The sequence below is a fragment of the Lissotriton vulgaris genome, chromosome 3_1, assembly GCF_964263255.1.
Source record: "Lissotriton vulgaris chromosome 3_1, aLisVul1.2, whole genome shotgun sequence".
NCBI lineage: Eukaryota > Metazoa > Chordata > Amphibia > Caudata > Salamandridae > Lissotriton > Lissotriton vulgaris.
Window position 1 is genome coordinate 548,422,372 of NC_141689.1, and position 16,825 is coordinate 548,439,196.

Genomic DNA, 16,825 nt, shown 5'->3' on the forward strand with positions numbered 1-16,825 from the left:
TGCTGGAAGACCTTCATATGCTGAAAAAACCACACTAAGGAGATGAAAGAACCTGTGCAGGATAGCCTCAACAGTTCTGAGGAACTCAAGGGGCACCCAGTAAAAGTCAAGAAATGTACCCATAACGAAGCAGTGCATTTGATCCAAGGCAAGCTGTGTCCTCTGCACAATAAGGTTATATAATATACAACAATCGCAGTAGAGATCTATCTATACAAGGATAAGGTGAGGTGATCAGCACAGGAAAATATGGCTTGGCCAGGGTGGCAAGCAGAGATTGTCATCTTTACAGAACCCTATTCTCCTCTCAGTTCTATTTGACATATGTTGGGAAAAGCAAAGTAGGCCATGTCAGCAGTCATAGTACCTTAGGTGCAACGTGTTGACTGGCACTGCACCTTTACCCACATTCATTATGCAGGCAGGTTTTAATGTATTGTATGTTATTGTTTTTTGCACACTCTAACCTTAAACTCCCTTTTTACACCACCAGCAATCACAATCAACACCTCTAGCATCCAAGCGCACTCATGACACAGTTCACTCCTCTCATTCACACACACTTTTGTTCTTGCTGCTCTCTTGTTCGCTCACTGTACAACACCAGCAACACTCCCTGGTGAAATGGACTGGGCCTGGTAAACATGTAGAGGGATCATTGGATGCTTTAGGAGGGGAGCTAAGGGAGAAGAAACTGATTAGTCCGTAATAGAGCCTACTATGAGATAATAAGACACCTGGCACCTGGACTCCTAAAGGAGGATAGGGTGATATCTTGACTGAGACCCTTGACTTAGATAGATGGTGTTATCATTCCATAAGTGTCAGGTAGGGAGTCATGATGAAGATAGCATGTCAGCTGGCCCAGCATGCCATGGCATTGTGGCATGGTCAACCGGATGGCAATTTTTTGTATTTAGGTGACAAAGTAGGGATCTGTTCTTGGTGAAAAAAAGTAATGCCACTGAGACGCCAGGAGTTTTCTCCCAGTGTGTGGGGAACAATGATTGTTTTTCCTGTCCTGTAGCACCAAGCTGTGCAGACATTCATAGAGGGTATAATCAACAGGGAATTAATCACTTGTCCTGTGTATTACCAGGGTCGGGTTTAACCTTGGTTGCAATATATCTTGGTTCTCCGCAAGGATATCGTTACGTGAAAAGCATCACAATCGGGTTTTAGTTATGCTTTCCTCCACCTGGAGGAGGACCAACTGGTATTGACAGCAGTGATTAGGGAAAGTGAGTTGTGAGGGGCAGTGAGATTAAAATTAGTTTCATCTGACAACCCAGTGTTTATTTGTCGTAGATGGGCCAAGGTTAAAAATTTCGTGGTGTTGCGATGTTAGAAAAGTTACAGTTCTAACACACCTGTGGTTCTTCGATCGTGGTTTAAGAGGTCGACATATTTCAGCCCTACTTTGCCCTATGGGGTCTATGGGCTTTCTTCAAGACCAGGTGAAGCACACAGGTGTGAGATTGCGCGTTGAGGGCAGGTGATTCACATACCCTTCTTCTTAAGTGAAAATATTTTGACATTATTTAAGTAGCAGAAGTTTCATTGTCTACAACTTTACAATGGGTGGGGATAGTCTCCTGTGAGGGACGTGCGGCTTAACTCACCCTGTGAGCCTCAGGACCAACTTTTTCTGGCGCCGTCTGCCATGCCACGATAGCTAGAGCCACAGGTACGTTAGAAAAGTAACTTTTCTAACATCGCACCACAACGAAAATGTACCCTTGCCCCATTTACGACAAATAAACACTGGGTCGTCAGATGAAGGTAATTTTAATCTCACTCCACCTCACAACTTACTTCCTCTAATCACTACTGTCAATACCAGTTGGTCCTCCTCCAGGTGGAGGAAAGCATAACTAAAACCCGATGATGATGCTTTTCTCATAACCATATCCTTGCGGAGAACCAAGATATACCGCAACCAAGGTTAATCCGTGAATTAAGGTTTTTTTAGACGGACAAGAACACCGACCCTGGTAACACACAGGACAAGTGATTAATTCTCCGTTAATTATACATTACATGGCCAGAAGCCAAATGAATTACAACTACTTCTCACTCCCTCTCTGATGATTACAAGACATACGTAGAGGAACAAAAGGCTGACAGTTCAAATGAAGGGCCTCACTAAATAGGCTTCACCAGTGCCATGTCCGCCGACGTTCAGGGGTCTTTCTGATGGCAGACATCTAAATGGGGCAGTCGACATGAGGGATAGGGGAACATGACAGCTTCACATTTTTCCCATCACCACCCAGCTCCTAAGAAACTCCTTCAACAAATTGCATGATCAACCTCATTCCAACTTTCCATGCATATTTTCTGGCAAACCAAAGTAGTTAATCAGAAACTTTATCTTAGGTTCCAAATTAATTCTACGAACGACTTCATACCGTCACTCCCGCAAATCCACTGTAGCTCCCAATATACTGTGCAATCTCATCTTGGGATTTCTCAGTTTGAAGAAATGTGCACCTGAAAAAACAGAATAATTCATCTATGTGTTCCAAAGGCAAACTTTTTGAAAAATTCTGCACACACAGACATATTTCAGAAAAATCTATTTATCTAAATTTGAAAGCCACCCAAAGGAAATTATAAACCCAATCAGTCCTGAGCCCGTAAATCAAACAACGGTAATCATGCAAAATCATTAGGGAGAACCTGGGACCAAATTAATGATCCACTAGATTTACTGGTGCATTAACAAGCCCATGGCTGTTAGATGTCAACATATTAGAGTCAAGCCTTGTGGTCCAATATTGCAGTCACTTGGCCCCTCAGCACAACTGTACTGCTTACTATAAACACAAGAGCTAAGTATAGTTCACTAGCTACATGTAAATATGTTTATCATCAAACTTACTATAAACACAAGAGCTAAGTATAGTCCACTAGCTGCATGTAAGTATGTTTATCATCAAATATTATAATAAACTTTTACCTCATCTCCATCAGCACTTCATCCTTTCACTGCTTCACAATCCTCTGAGTACTCTTCTAGTCCATGGCATTCTCTACAACAGTGGTATGGGTTGTACACTGTTGTGCCCTAAACGTAAGTACTAAGGGATTCTCGTTTGACCTTTATGGAATGCTTCCCTCTCATCACTTTCAGGTTGCCTTTTTGCTTATTTAAGATTGTTGTAATCTATAACTGTCATTCAACATGTTTGACTACAAATGGTATAGTTGGTATCTCCCCTGCCTCGTTTGTAACCCACTGTTTCCCTTGCCTGCCTCACCCCTCCTTTCCCCTCTCCCTTGGTACATCCCTACCTTAGAATGTTAGCGTGAAGCTCACTTTAGAATGTTGGTGTGCCTCAGTTGCCAGCTGGTGCCTGAAAGAATTGTCACTCACATGGTTCACAGTGACACAGTTTCTAATGAAGACATAATATTCAAAGTAGCAGACCCTAAGGAATTATCTAACAGTAACTACCCTAAATACAAAATTCTAATTGCTGATGTAACGTATATGGTAGCTGAAGACTCATGTTCCTCCTATACCCTTATCAATGAAGCTACATTCAAGGCTAACTCAGAAAGCAAGGATTATGAGATCTTACCCTCTGATGTCTATCCAGGTGATCAAAACCACAATCCTATACCCCTGGTGGGCATGCTCGTTATGCGGATCAACTTCAAAGACAGGGCTACAGTGGGGAAAGTCTACATTACAAAAAATGGGTTAAATTTATTAGGGTGGAAACACCAAAAAGACATAGGGATAAAATTGGATCCCAATGCTTCAGAACCAGTGTATTTGGTTGAGAGATATAGAATAGGGAAAGAAGTTTGTGAAGAATTTTCAGAAGTATTTTCAGATAAGGTGGGACTGCTGAAGGGTTTCTTACAAAAGATCAAGTTGAAGAAACAACATAAACCAGCTGTCCACAGATCTAGATCTGTCCCCTTACTTATAAGAGACCCTTTCAGAGGAGAATTAGATAGATTAGAAACCTGTGTTGGGATTGAAAGCTCAGAGTGTTTAGCTCCTATAGTGGAAGCATCTAAGGAAGGAGGGAAAGGTGTGGGCCTATGTGTGGATCTTAGGGATCTTAACTCCAACATTTGGGTGGATAGACAACCTCTTCCCAACATCAACGAGATGCTTAGTGTAATACAAGGTGCCAAATGCTTCAGCGTCTTAGACCTTTCCTCAGCATACCATCAGGTAGCTCTCCACCCTGATTCTAAAGCCCTCACATCCTTCGAATATATTGTACTTTATTTCATGATTACAGTTTTACTTACTTTACTTGATCAGATGCCCTTTGTGCCCTGGTCCGCCACCCCCCTCCTCCAACCCCCATTGCGAAATAAAATTGCACCATGCTGTTGCCTGGCTTTTTCACTCATGTCATGAATATGAATGGACGCTAACCATGGAGGACTCCAAACTTTCTAGCTAAAGAATGACAATAAAGAGTTGTCACTGACAGCATCCTGGGTGCTTCTTTATGAACGATTATTTTCGTGAAACATTGATTCCTATTGGTGATACAGGTAATTATTAAATAACACAAGGCAACAATGACTGTATACAACTGTGCTGTTTGGGAATGTGGTGGAGTGACTTTCTTACGTACCTGAATTAAGCAGCTGACTGTGATGGAGCAAGGTGTCATACGTAAAGAGACTTGCTCGGATTCAATCCTCTCGAAAAGAACCTATAATGTATTAATCAACATGTTTCTCATACTAACAATTGCACCACATGACATTTTTTGTATCTAGGGGAAGCTCGCCTATGTGCTTTTACTAACATTAACCGAGTGACTTAATATGGCCGCTGCCAACGCGGGAAATTCACTGCGCATGCGTCTGCCACACTCAAGTGGTGTGTCGTTCTTTCTGCTTTGGATGGAATCTTTGCAGCTGCATACTAGTATTAAAGATGGCTGTTTCATGTGATTACATACTAATGCATCTGCTGCTGCTTTAACTAAACCATGTTCGTTCTGCTTAACTATTAATGCTATAGTTGAAATAAAATAACGGGAATAGTGTAGAGATGAGTGGTATACAGTGCATTCATGTATTCTTTGTTCTAAAACTGTTTCTCTTTGACTTTGCTGCTGGCTCGTATTTGGGCCTGATGTAACATTGCTGTACTCCATATTGAAAAGGCTGCGTCTGCGCAGAAGAGCTCAAGAGTCCTCAAGTGATGGCATTGAACGGATGCCAGTGACAGTCTTGCCTGCGAAGTGTATGGGAACCTCACCCCATGAACTCTCGAAAGGAAGCAAACTTGAACAAATTTGATACTCTGTATTTATTATTGAAACATCCATTGCCGGGTGGAATAAAAGTGCATGGGAAAATAATTTATGGGCGGTAATGATAATTTGCATAATTGAATGAAATAATCTCATACTGTTATGGTGTGATGACCTCTCCTCACCTTTTGACCAATCAAAATGAGGGAATACACGAATTAGCAACACTGGGGATGGTACATTGCCCTGGAAAATGGTATAACTAGGGTAGGCTTAATTAGATAGTTGCCTGACTTGTCCAAATAGCTGACCTGTCACTGACCCAACGCACTCAATAGGCGATCGAGAGCAGAGGTGCTGGTGGAGCACTCTGTCAGAAGAATCGAGAGCAGAGGTGCTAGTGAAGCATTCTGTCTGAAGAATCGATAACCCAATTGGGGTTCAGGGAGAAGAATCGATAACCCAATCGGGGTTCGGGAGAAGAATCGATAACCCAATCGGGGTCTGACTGTTAGCCGCAGAGAGGGGTGTGATGCTGGCGTTGCACTTAGCTGAGGGTATCTGTCCTGACCTGCATATATCCTGTCCTGATCCATATAGGTCCGCACCTATCTTGGTTTCTGGTCTGCACCTGTCCTGGTCTATTGGCACCTGAACTATCAGGAGTCCTGTTTCTTTATCCCAGCCCGTGGCCAGGGTTGGTCTTCACACCATTCTAGGTAAATATAAATCTGTGTGGGTATGTCAATGTACTGTTTTCCCTTTCGACCCTTCCTATGTATCAATGCTTACAGAAAGTCTAATAAAATCTCTGCATATCCTTGCTTGGGTCATTATCTTCCTATTTGAAAAGGCTTTTAATCGCAAATGTATGGACTCTGACATTTAAGATTTTACATAGATAAAGTGTTTAAACTTTTACTGAGTCTGTGGTTATTTTATACAGGAAATTTTATATTTCTACCCATTATGCTAACTCCCTTTGATCCCTTAGGACTCTAGGTACCGGTGATAAGGATTGGTAAGTCAAGGTGTACAGGTTAAGTCCTAAGAGTAAAGAGAATAATATCTGATTAGTAAGGGGCCTGTTCAAAGTGTGTATGTCCGTGATCGCGGGACAGGTTGTGCTTCAAGACAGTTACATGTTCTCGTGTTAACGCAAGACCGTTTCGAATAGTCTTGACTGGCTACCATCGATTTTGAAATATTGAAGACTGGATTAGTGGGGTTATCTCATGATACTAATGAGACTCGAATTTCGATTTGAACAGATATATCATTTTTCTATTGAAATACAAGAAATTACTCATTTGAGCCCTGATGAAGTCATGTATATAGAATACGACGAAACCCATGTTGGCTGTGAAAGAAGTTGTTTTGAAGAACGAACAATAAATATTCTTTGGACCACTCTACTAGTTGGATATTTGGATTTGTATACTACAGTGGACTTCCTATCTTTATGAACTTTACGACTGTGTACTAAGAAGAACGAAAAGAGACATTACTTCTGCACTCATATAATAATTATTGAATACGAGAATATACGTACACTGGTTTTTGAATTGTTGTAGAGCTCAGGGAGAAATGTGTGTTGTATTTTGACAAACCCGGAATTCTATTTTGGGTTTCTTTGGGATAGAGTGGTGACCTATCCTTTCTTCCTTGGAGCACTTGGTGATTGCAATTGCATTCCATAATACTTTTCCCTTTCATCTAATTGTGCGCCAGAATCTATACCTGGTTACCATTTCCTTTGATTCTGTGTATGATTATGGGCCCAGGTGAGTATGGTAATTGAGCAGGTAGACCCGCGCACTATCAACTGTTCTGCATTATGTCTAGACATCTCTGAGGGCTTTGAGCCTGAACTTGCCTGTGGACAATCTAGTTTGCCCTGGCTTATTTAGATAGCCTGCCTGCTGCTACCTTTATCTACACTGATTGTCACCTTTGAATTGTGTTTGCACCCATTTCATAATGATGCCTTTGCGCTTTATTTATTGTCTTACAGCATTGCTCGCTCCTATTATCGACTTCTTATATATTGCACCCTCAAGTTGGGATTAGCAGCAGGTGACACTCTTTTTCTGTTGCTCAGACGCTCTCTTAAAAAAGTTCAATTGGTCCTTGCAGCTTCGTTGTTTTATATGGTTTATTATCATAGCCTAACTAACCCTGTATCATCAAAGCCATCCTAACCCCGTTACACTACCCATTATCAGCATTTATTGTCACACCCGGTTTTATGGCTCAGGTGTTCGTCTATCACAGCACGCACCGTATACAAGATTGAGCGCTTGGCGTGCCTGTCTCCATGGTTACAGTAGCAGGCGTGGCTTCACCTCGCTGCACGACTGGAACCATCTCCGTCATTGTCTTAGAGAAGAACTCGGCTCCGCGGCTTCCTTTGACAGTGACGGAGATGCGCGGTTGACGCCCGCTGCTGCCTCATGCAGATTTGACATTTGTCTCCCGGTTCTACGTTGATTCACGCTGCCTTCCTTGTTCCCTATGATGCCAGGCCTCTCACCCTCGAGGCTCGGTGCAGCAAAGATTCCTGGGTGTCCAGGCCCTGTACACCCATGACCGCATACAAAAGTACAATTTACAATGTCTGTGCATGTTGTTTTCTTTTCGGGGGTTGGTGCAGGTTCCTTATTTAATTTACTGAGTGCAGCCTTTACACCATCAGCACCTAACTTTAATTCTCCCACTCATTCGCTTCTTTTAAGTTTCCCATTCTGGGAACCAACGAGTAATCCGTTTTTCTCCTTCTATAGCACTTTGGGTGTTGTTCGGTTTACATCCATTTTGAATCCTGAAGAACACAAAGGTATAGTGGCAGTTATTAGTTTGACCCTCAACCCTTGGATTGCACAGCGAGGTCATCGTGGTTTTCTTTTCCCTTTTTATTTTTAGGTGTCCCCTAATTCTGTTGGTCCTGATGAGACCCAATATGCTCAACTGGATCGAAACATCGTTGACACTTATATAACACAAACTAACAAACTTTGGAATTCCCTTAACTGATATAAGGGCACAGATTTATTATAATTCCTGTGACATACAGATACTCACATGGTTGCTTGTTATTTGGCAGACATTTGTATGTTGCTTTTTCTGTTATATGTATGTATTTTATATTATTGTTCTATTTGGTTCCGTGTTTTGCATGTGGGACACTATGCACATCATATCTATGACATTTTATTTTTAAAAAAAGTATTCCTTAACTTGCTTTAATTACTCTTTCTTTCTCTTTAATCATGTTTTGAATAGCACGGTTGTATACAGTCATTGTTACCTTGTGTTATTTTATAATTAAGAGTATCACTAATAAGAACAATTGTTTCACAAAAATACTTTATGGCCTGGTACTTGTTGAGTAGGGCTGCCCTTGTGTTTTGATAGAAGCTTACTCAACAATGGCTTGTCTCTATTTGCGTCTTCATTGCAATCCCCCTTGCTACAAATATATCCATCATCGCTTTTCGAGAGAGCTAGCAGCATCAAGAAATCACACCGAAGCCATGTCAATGATCTGACCATCAAAAGGTCAGGAATGCTGCTCTAAATGAAAGTGTGTGTGTGTGTGAGAGCGTGCATGTGATTGTGTGTATGTTTGTGCGTGTGTGTGCAAGTCTGTGTGTTTGTGTGTGTGGCCCACGCTATAAGAACACTTTTGGTTCTTGCAGTGCAGTAATTGCATTGGAACCAGACAAACTCTATCTATGTTAAGAAAAGTGCGCTGTGAGAACCAGTCCTTGTAATGCTTGCACACTTTCTAAGTTCTTTAAAGTGCATCTTTTTTCAAATGTTTTAGTTTAGATATATTTACTGTGATCCTTCGTATATAGCTGAGACTATAAAGGTGGAATGGGAATGCAAACTAACAAGTACATTAGTGTCTCAGTATGTGTGAGAGTGTGTGTGTTTGTGCATGGGTGTGAGTGTCCGCTCATGCTTGCACAAGTGCTGGCCATGTTTGTCCTATCCTTCGTCAGTTGGGAGCTTTTCTTCACCGTTTGGTCCTTGGCAGTGTTATACTACATTGAGCTGTTCCAGTGAGATTGGGGCCTCTTTATTGTGATACCTTCTTAAAGTAAAACCACTGGCTACACCTGCGGTGTTTGTCAGTCAGTATTCTGGTGACAAGTACTTTGTTGTGTTTGGCCACGTGCATGGTTTAAGGGATGGTACATATGTGGCGGTCTAAGTTGTTAAATAAGGAGGTGAGCAGATTAGAACTCTTTTTTAGCGTTTGTCTTCATTAGTTACATTTCTCATTTTTCCCATGCTGTCACTCCTCCCACCCTAGACAACTGTCCATTGTGACGGTCAGCGGAATGTGAGCGCTGGTATCTATTAGGCATGGGCGGAAAATCCGTTCCGCTTGCGGATTTTGCGGATTTTCGGGAAATCCGCAATCCGCGAGATTTGCGAATTTCCCGCAAAATCCGCAAATCCGCGAGCAGCGGATTTTGCTCGCACTGCTCGCACTGTTCGCGTGAGTTCGCGCCCCGCGAATAAGTGCAAAATTGCAGAAATACGATCTTAGCAAAACTGAAAGTAACTACTTACCAGGTTCAAAAGTTCAGGCTCATCATTAGTAGCCATTTCCTGTAGTGCTTCCTGAGGGGCCCCTCCAGAGTTCAGTTGCCAGTTGAAACTATTATGTGACCCTGCTCTGAACCTCAGAATAGTTACACATATGCCACAAAGGTCCTGAATTACAGCTAAGGGAGACAAGCAGGAGCCAGGCTGGAAGTTAAAATCCATTAATCAGCCCCTAATTCATTATTGTCAGTTGGGGCAGGGCAGGTGTTGTAACTAATTTTGCAACAATGAAAGCACTTAGCAAGTGCAAAAGATCACTAATCAGGGCGCACTAAGGAAGCAGGTGCCAGCTAAAAAAATATTCTGTGACACATTAATCAGCCCCAAATTAATTCAGGTCACTTGAGGCAGGGAAGGTGTGCTTTGCTTTGCCGAAAATAATGTACACTGGACAACCAGAGGGTGTGGTGATGAAACAGAGGGTGGCATGGGTGGGCCAGAGGGTGGCATGAGTAGTCAGAGAGTGGCAGTGGTGACAGAGAGTGGCAGTGATGAAGAAGAGTGTCCCAAACAGGCTGGACACGTAGAAACAACAAGTTCGCAAAACTTGCGACCCGACAGGTAAGTTCGCAAATTGCGAAATTGTAAAAACCCTCGCGAACTGGCAGAAACACGGGCGAACACAAAAAAAAAAAATCCGCAAATTCGCGGGAATTCGCGGATTTTGCGGATTGCGAATCCGCAAATCCGCAAAATTCGCGAACGCGAGATCCGCAAAATTCGCCCATGCTTAGTATCTATATGAGGTATTCCATAAAGCTTGATTTGCTGCCCCACTCTCCAAATTTCAATGAATGTGATCCTTTGTATTGCTTCATCTTGCGTCTTCAGGGATGAAGTCTACGTTTGGTGGGTTTACTTACTCTGGAAACCACTTTGCATGCTCTTTCCACGGATCATCATCTTCCTCCCAATTACCTAAGCATCCACCACAGCAAAAGCACTGCACCGTGTCGTTGAAATCTGCAAGTTAAACAATAGTTTCATATCACCAACTAAGCCACCAGTTATACGGCAAATTCAAAGTAGCACAGCTTGTAACACTGGAGCCACAAGTCAAGTAGCATAAGGAAATCATATATTTGTGGCACTATCCCTACTGAGTTGAAAATTATTTGGGGTGAGGATTTGTTAATTTTGCTATGGGCAGACGTGTAGCAATTCACACCTTGTAGTAAGTTGCTGATACTAATATTTACAGAAGTCTTTGTAAAATGAATGTTCTGGAGAATGTATGCCACGTGATCTCCCAAATACTGGTGTAGCATAGAGCAGAAAATTATAGTCTGCCCCCAAACCTCAATATAATGGCAGTTAGGTGTCAAACTAGGAAAGTAACTTTATTCCGGCAAACTAAGCCAAATTAGAAACAATGAGTGCTGTTCAAATGAGACACATGGAACCGGGTGCATCAGATGTACATTGTGGGCATACCGCGTGCCATTCGCCCCATCCATAGCACCCCCATATCCCATTTGTTACACTTCCCCTCACAAAGCAAAACCAGGCAAGTAGGTGGTCTTCACTACGTAGTCTTTATTAACTTCAGATAAACACAATCCTTACTTGGTTGATAAACAGTTAACCCTCGACCATTTTATAAAAATTTCAAATCCACACACATTGATAAAGGCAATAGGATTGTGGAATATACCATACAGCCAACAATTGATATATATTGTATTTACAGTCGGATTCTCCAGACACCACACTTGATGCGGGTTGTGCCAGCAGGCCACAACCAATTCTTTGTGGGTTGCGCCAGCAGGCCACAACCAATTCTTCACTGCTCTTCTGTGGAATAACTATCCGCCGTCTATCCCCTAGAAGCGGCCACAAAGTTTCTCACCACAAGCACCAGCATCTCAGGTAGGGCCGGAGAGTCCAGGACCACCAGCAGGTCAGCCCTTCCTCCCGCCAGCCCGGAGCCCCATCTTCTGTCCGCCCTGTTGTTCCAGGATCAGACCGTCCCCGCCAATCCGGAGTCCCTGCCATTTTTCTTGCCCGGGACACCGCCACTCCTCCCTCCAACCTGTAAACTAAGGGGTGGGTGGGCAATTCGTTGCGCCTCCGATCCGCCGGACACTGAGGTGAAGGGACAAAGAGGGCTTCCCCCTCGAGGCCACAGCCTTTTTTCTCCTTTGTTCTAGGCGGGTCGCAAGCACCTTGGGTGACGCCCCTCCAACCTTCCTGGACTCCTGCCGACTGAAGAACCGGGGTTTACCCAGCGGCATCAGGGGCATGCCTAAGATCTTCGAGTTCACCTGTCTTGGTATACAGAGACACGGAATACTTCTGGATGGCATCAGAGACCAAGTTTATTAGCTGCAGCTAGTAACAGTGATCCTAGAAATACATCACAGTGTAAATTTTCAGGAGACTGCTCATTTTACTAAGGCTAAACATCTCCTTTTATACCCAATATTCACATTGTAAATGTACACCCACTGCACAAAATTCTAGCCAATAAGGTAAATTTTCAAACAAAGTATCACATAACAAAAACTCAATTTACAGTATCCCAACCCTAAAGTTCATTATTAGGAATGTCCCAAATTCAATCTCCACAATCCGGACAAACCTATAATTGAAAGCATAACCCATGTAATGAAGAAACATAAAAAAGAAACAGTAACAGATCCTGAACAAGATAAGGCATTTGCAAGCAAACTAAAAGTTAACGATGTCCTGAACATTGATTGGCAATCTCAGACAAAGATCAATCAGGGAAATTGGCTTTGCGAGGTCAGTTTCAGGTGAAGAGGTCAGTTTCTTACAGATCATTTCAGAGTCAAAAAAAGAAACCTAGTTAATGTATACATGAACTAAGAAGGCCAGGCCACTTTATTCGCCAGGCTACCTTCACAGGCCTACGTGAGGGCAACACAAAATGGTGGCACAGAACAAAATGGAGTCAGACTCGAGAATTACAAAACCTCAGACCCTCCTTTTGCCATTACATAGGCAATAACCTAAGACTCAGGTTAATCTGAATCTAGGTCTATGTCGATATTCATTAGGTCATCAAGGTGTTGCTGTAGCATCATCTTATTATTCTCTACTTCTCTCGGGACAGGTCTCCGAACACACATAGTAGCACAAAGACTACAAATGGCGGGACCACACTGAATGCAAAGACAACAAGAGAAAAGGATGGTTAAAACCATATCAAGGAATGTCAGAATCTTCCATCCCATTTGGACAGCAGTCCCCAAAACCATCCCGTCAATGAGTAGTCTCCTTCGTCTACATGGATAGACTCAGAGATTTTATACAACCTAGAGATGGCTTGGTACACTGTAGGGGCATTATCTGGTATGTAAACACAGCAACTGGATCCAATCAATTTACGTACTCCTCCTCGATCTGCAAGTATGATGTCTAATACCATACGGTTCTGCAAAGTCATAAGGCGGTCCGCTTGAAGCTCAGCTGTAACATTACTACGAGCACCTGCTGTCTCATTAATAGTAGCTTCAACAACGCGGACAAGCTGTCGAATATGCCTACTATTGATCATAGGACCCCAAAAGGGCAGAAAGCCCTTGAAGAAATCTCCTACTTTGTCTGCTGCAGTATCTTCCTGATTGAAGACACCTCTACCATATCTCGTTCTATGATAGTCTGAAGCAGTAATGTATGTAGGGGGAAGTAGAAACGCCACATAACACGTTCCTGAAAAATCAGGTGGCAACCATGTGTAGGCTCTGTCATGACAAACAAAATATGTGCCTTTAGCTGGCACAAACGGTGGAGAAGTCCGAGATAAATAGACATAGGTTTGAGCACACACACTCTTACCTAGCTGAACTTTCGGATTCCGACCATTGCCTTGCAAACAAAAGTGGGGTACAATCCAAATAGGGGGAGACCTATTTCGTCTCTCCTTCTCTGTCAAGCTGGTACTATATACAGTCACGTTCCAACCAATGTAAGCCTGCACCTCATCCTTAGGGATAGCATTATATGCATCAATATCTCGGATCATAGCTACTATTCCCCTTATTAAGGCACTATTGCTTGAGTTATCTTTAAGGGAACGTAAGGGGCGTACCTCATTTGCATAGATAAACATGGTCTGAAAAGCCCACACAGACCCATTAAAAGAAAAAGGCAAAACCAAATATGGCATACCTTTATCTGTCGTATGAGGCATAAGACCACAAACCCAACAATTAGTGGTATTTACTACTAACTGATGCTGATGCAACAACTGTATAAACGAGTTGTTGACAATTTCTGATCTCCTTGTCTGTTCATGTTCAGGCAACGTATAACAGTGGTGCAAAGAAACAGTAGTGAAAGAAAGCATAGGTTGGGAGGTGGGTGCAGATGTCTGTTGTGTAGCATAGACAGTCCAACCCACACAAGCTAATGTGATACTTAAAAACATCAAAAAGCACAATATTATAAAACATTTGCTATGTATCAATGTACAAAATCTTGTCTTAAGATCTATTCTCTCAACATCTCTTTCAGTTACAACAGACTCCATCCTCTAACGTGCTGCTCGCGACAATTTTCCTTCTTCACTCAAGTTTGCGTCCAGGCGTCCTAGACGTTCCTAGAACCGCAGACCTTTCGTCAATACGCGGGCCACCCCTTAAGTCTTATACCGCGACCCTGCAGCTGAACCCGGATGGTGGTTCGAAAAAGAAAAAGAAAAATAGTCTCTTGTCTGAAAGAGTGTAATTTACAAAAAAATCAGATTTTATTTGTCCTTTTTAGACCTTAAGTTGTAGCGTTCTTTACCAGGCATAGTTTGATCCTGAAAGAGTGTCTCTGGGTGCGTAGTATCAAGTCTCAAATACGGCGGCACAGCTTCTTGCAAGACTTCATCATCTGCACGTTCTGACTGAGTCCATTCCAGATGTGCATCGCTAAAAGGTACAAATCTCGGAACCCTTTCACTCTCGGAATCGGCAACACCTTCCCGGACCCACTTATCGTATGGTAAGGGCAAAGGTATCTTCTTGCAATGGGTACCATGTACCCAGTTTTTCTTGCCGAACACCTTAATAGCAGTCCGATTTGATAACTGGACTTGGTATGGACCGGTCCATCTTGGTTCCAAGTTCTTTGACCTCTGGAAATTCCTGGTTAGAATCCAGTCGCCAGGTTGAATCGTGTGGCCTGCGTCTACAGAAACTGAAGGCAAAGTGTCATGGACCTGTTGGTGAAGAACACGCAATTTAGCAGTCAAATCATGTAAGTAGTCAACCAACATAGGGTACTCGATATCACTGTACTTCTTAGGCCTCGGCACACCCCAGACATTCGCCGGACGTTCAAAAACAATCTCGTATGGGCTAAGTCCCACGCGAGAATGTACTGTCGTTCTCGTGGACAAAAGTGCCAATGGTAAGGCATCGGGCCATGTAAGACCAGAGCTCGCTTGCACCTTGTCCAACTTCAGCTTCAGAGTGCCATTATAGCACTCGACCAGGCCTGCTGACTGGGGGTGATTCGCAGCGTGAAATTTCTGTTTAATACCCAGACCCGCACATACTTTCTTCCTAATCTGACCCACAAATTCACTTCCATTATCACTCCATACCATCCTCGGCAAGCCATATCTGGGAAAGAATTCTTTGAGCAAAACCTTGGCTGTAGACAAGGCAGTATTATCCTTAGGGGGTAGGCCTCTATCCATCTGGAAAAGGCACAAACAACCACAAGGACATACTTCAAGTTATTGCATCTTTCCATATGAATGTAGTCTATCTACAGCACCTCGAACGGATACGTTGGAGGAGCAAAATGACCCGCTGGAGTTGGGGTTCCCTTTCCAGGATTATGCATCAAGCAAATCATGCAGTGTTTAACCAAATTCTCAGCACACCTAGGAATTCCACCATTCTGCCATACCGGAGCCAAGAACTTACATATCCCTTTTGAACTAATGTGAGCCAACCCATGAGCCATAGTAACCACCGGAAGCACATATGCATCCGGCAACAACCATCGCTGGTGCTCTAAACAACTCAACCCAACAGCCTGTTGAATCCAACATTCCCGTACTCTCTCTCCACATACTCAATTCTTTCTCAGTAGCTTCTGCCTGAATCATCTTCACACTTTCTGTTGTATCTTCACACATTCCTCCTTCCACAACCCATCTGGCAGGACCTGCAACATACATCCGACTCCTCACATCTTTCGCCGTTTCTCTCGCTACTTCATCTGCAAACGCATTCCCTCGACCCACATCATCCGTAACCTTCTTATGCGCACTACACTTCACTATCGCAATTTGAGTCGGCAAAGTAAGTGATTCAAGAAGTTCACTCACTAATTGTCCATGCTGAATTTTCGTACCATGGGAAGTAAGAAATCCTCTCTCTTTTCACAAGCGACCAAAACTGTGAGCCACGCCAAATGCGTATTGGCTATCAGTATAAACATTCACTCTCTTTCCTTTTGACAACACACACGATCTAGTCAATGCTATCAACTCCGCTGCTTGCGCTGAATTCTATGCAATACGTGCTGTTTCAACAATCGTGTGCAAAGTTGTGACAGCATATGCTGCAGTCGTCTCTCCATTCAGAAGCCTAAAGAACGAACCATCTACCCATAGGGTACCATCAGGATTCGAAAGAGGAGTATCTTTCAGATGAACTCTACCCTTCGTTTCCTCCTCTGTCCGGAGAAAACAGTCATGCTGTTCCTGAGCATCTGTCTCTACAAAAATCGGCAACAATGTAGCTGGAGGAGGGAGGAGCTACGACAGCAAGCAAGATGGCCGCATAGTATCCCGGCTCCGCTGACCTCCGTCTTTCGCTCGATGATCCTGTCACCTATCCTGATTTCCCGCCCCATATCCATGTGTGTGAACTAATTTGCAATCTGATGGAGCAATCCCGAGATTTTTCCGACATTGTGGAGTGGAGTAATGTCGAGGTTTGATTTGAGGCCTAACCCAGTCTGGAAGCCGGGGTCTCGAGTGTTGGTCCAGCCGGGTC

At 43.2% G+C, this 16,825-nt stretch overlaps 1 protein-coding gene across 5 annotated transcripts in view; it reads right to left on the reverse strand.

Moving 5' to 3' along the window:
* The window catches only part of LOC147726769 (baculoviral IAP repeat-containing protein 1-like), a 448,780-nt gene that overhangs the window by 367,161 nt on the left and 64,794 nt on the right, over positions 1 to 16,825 (reverse strand). For all 5 annotated transcript variants that reach the window (XM_086960812.1, XM_086960813.1, XM_086960811.1 and 2 more), the window contains exons 3-4: positions 10,724 to 10,823; positions 2,412 to 2,493 (exon numbers count right to left, since the gene is read on the reverse strand). In XM_086960812.1, the coding sequence (XP_086816938.1) occupies positions 2,412 to 2,493; positions 10,724 to 10,823 (182 nt within the window). The remainder of the gene's footprint in view (positions 1 to 2,411; positions 2,494 to 10,723; positions 10,824 to 16,825) is intronic.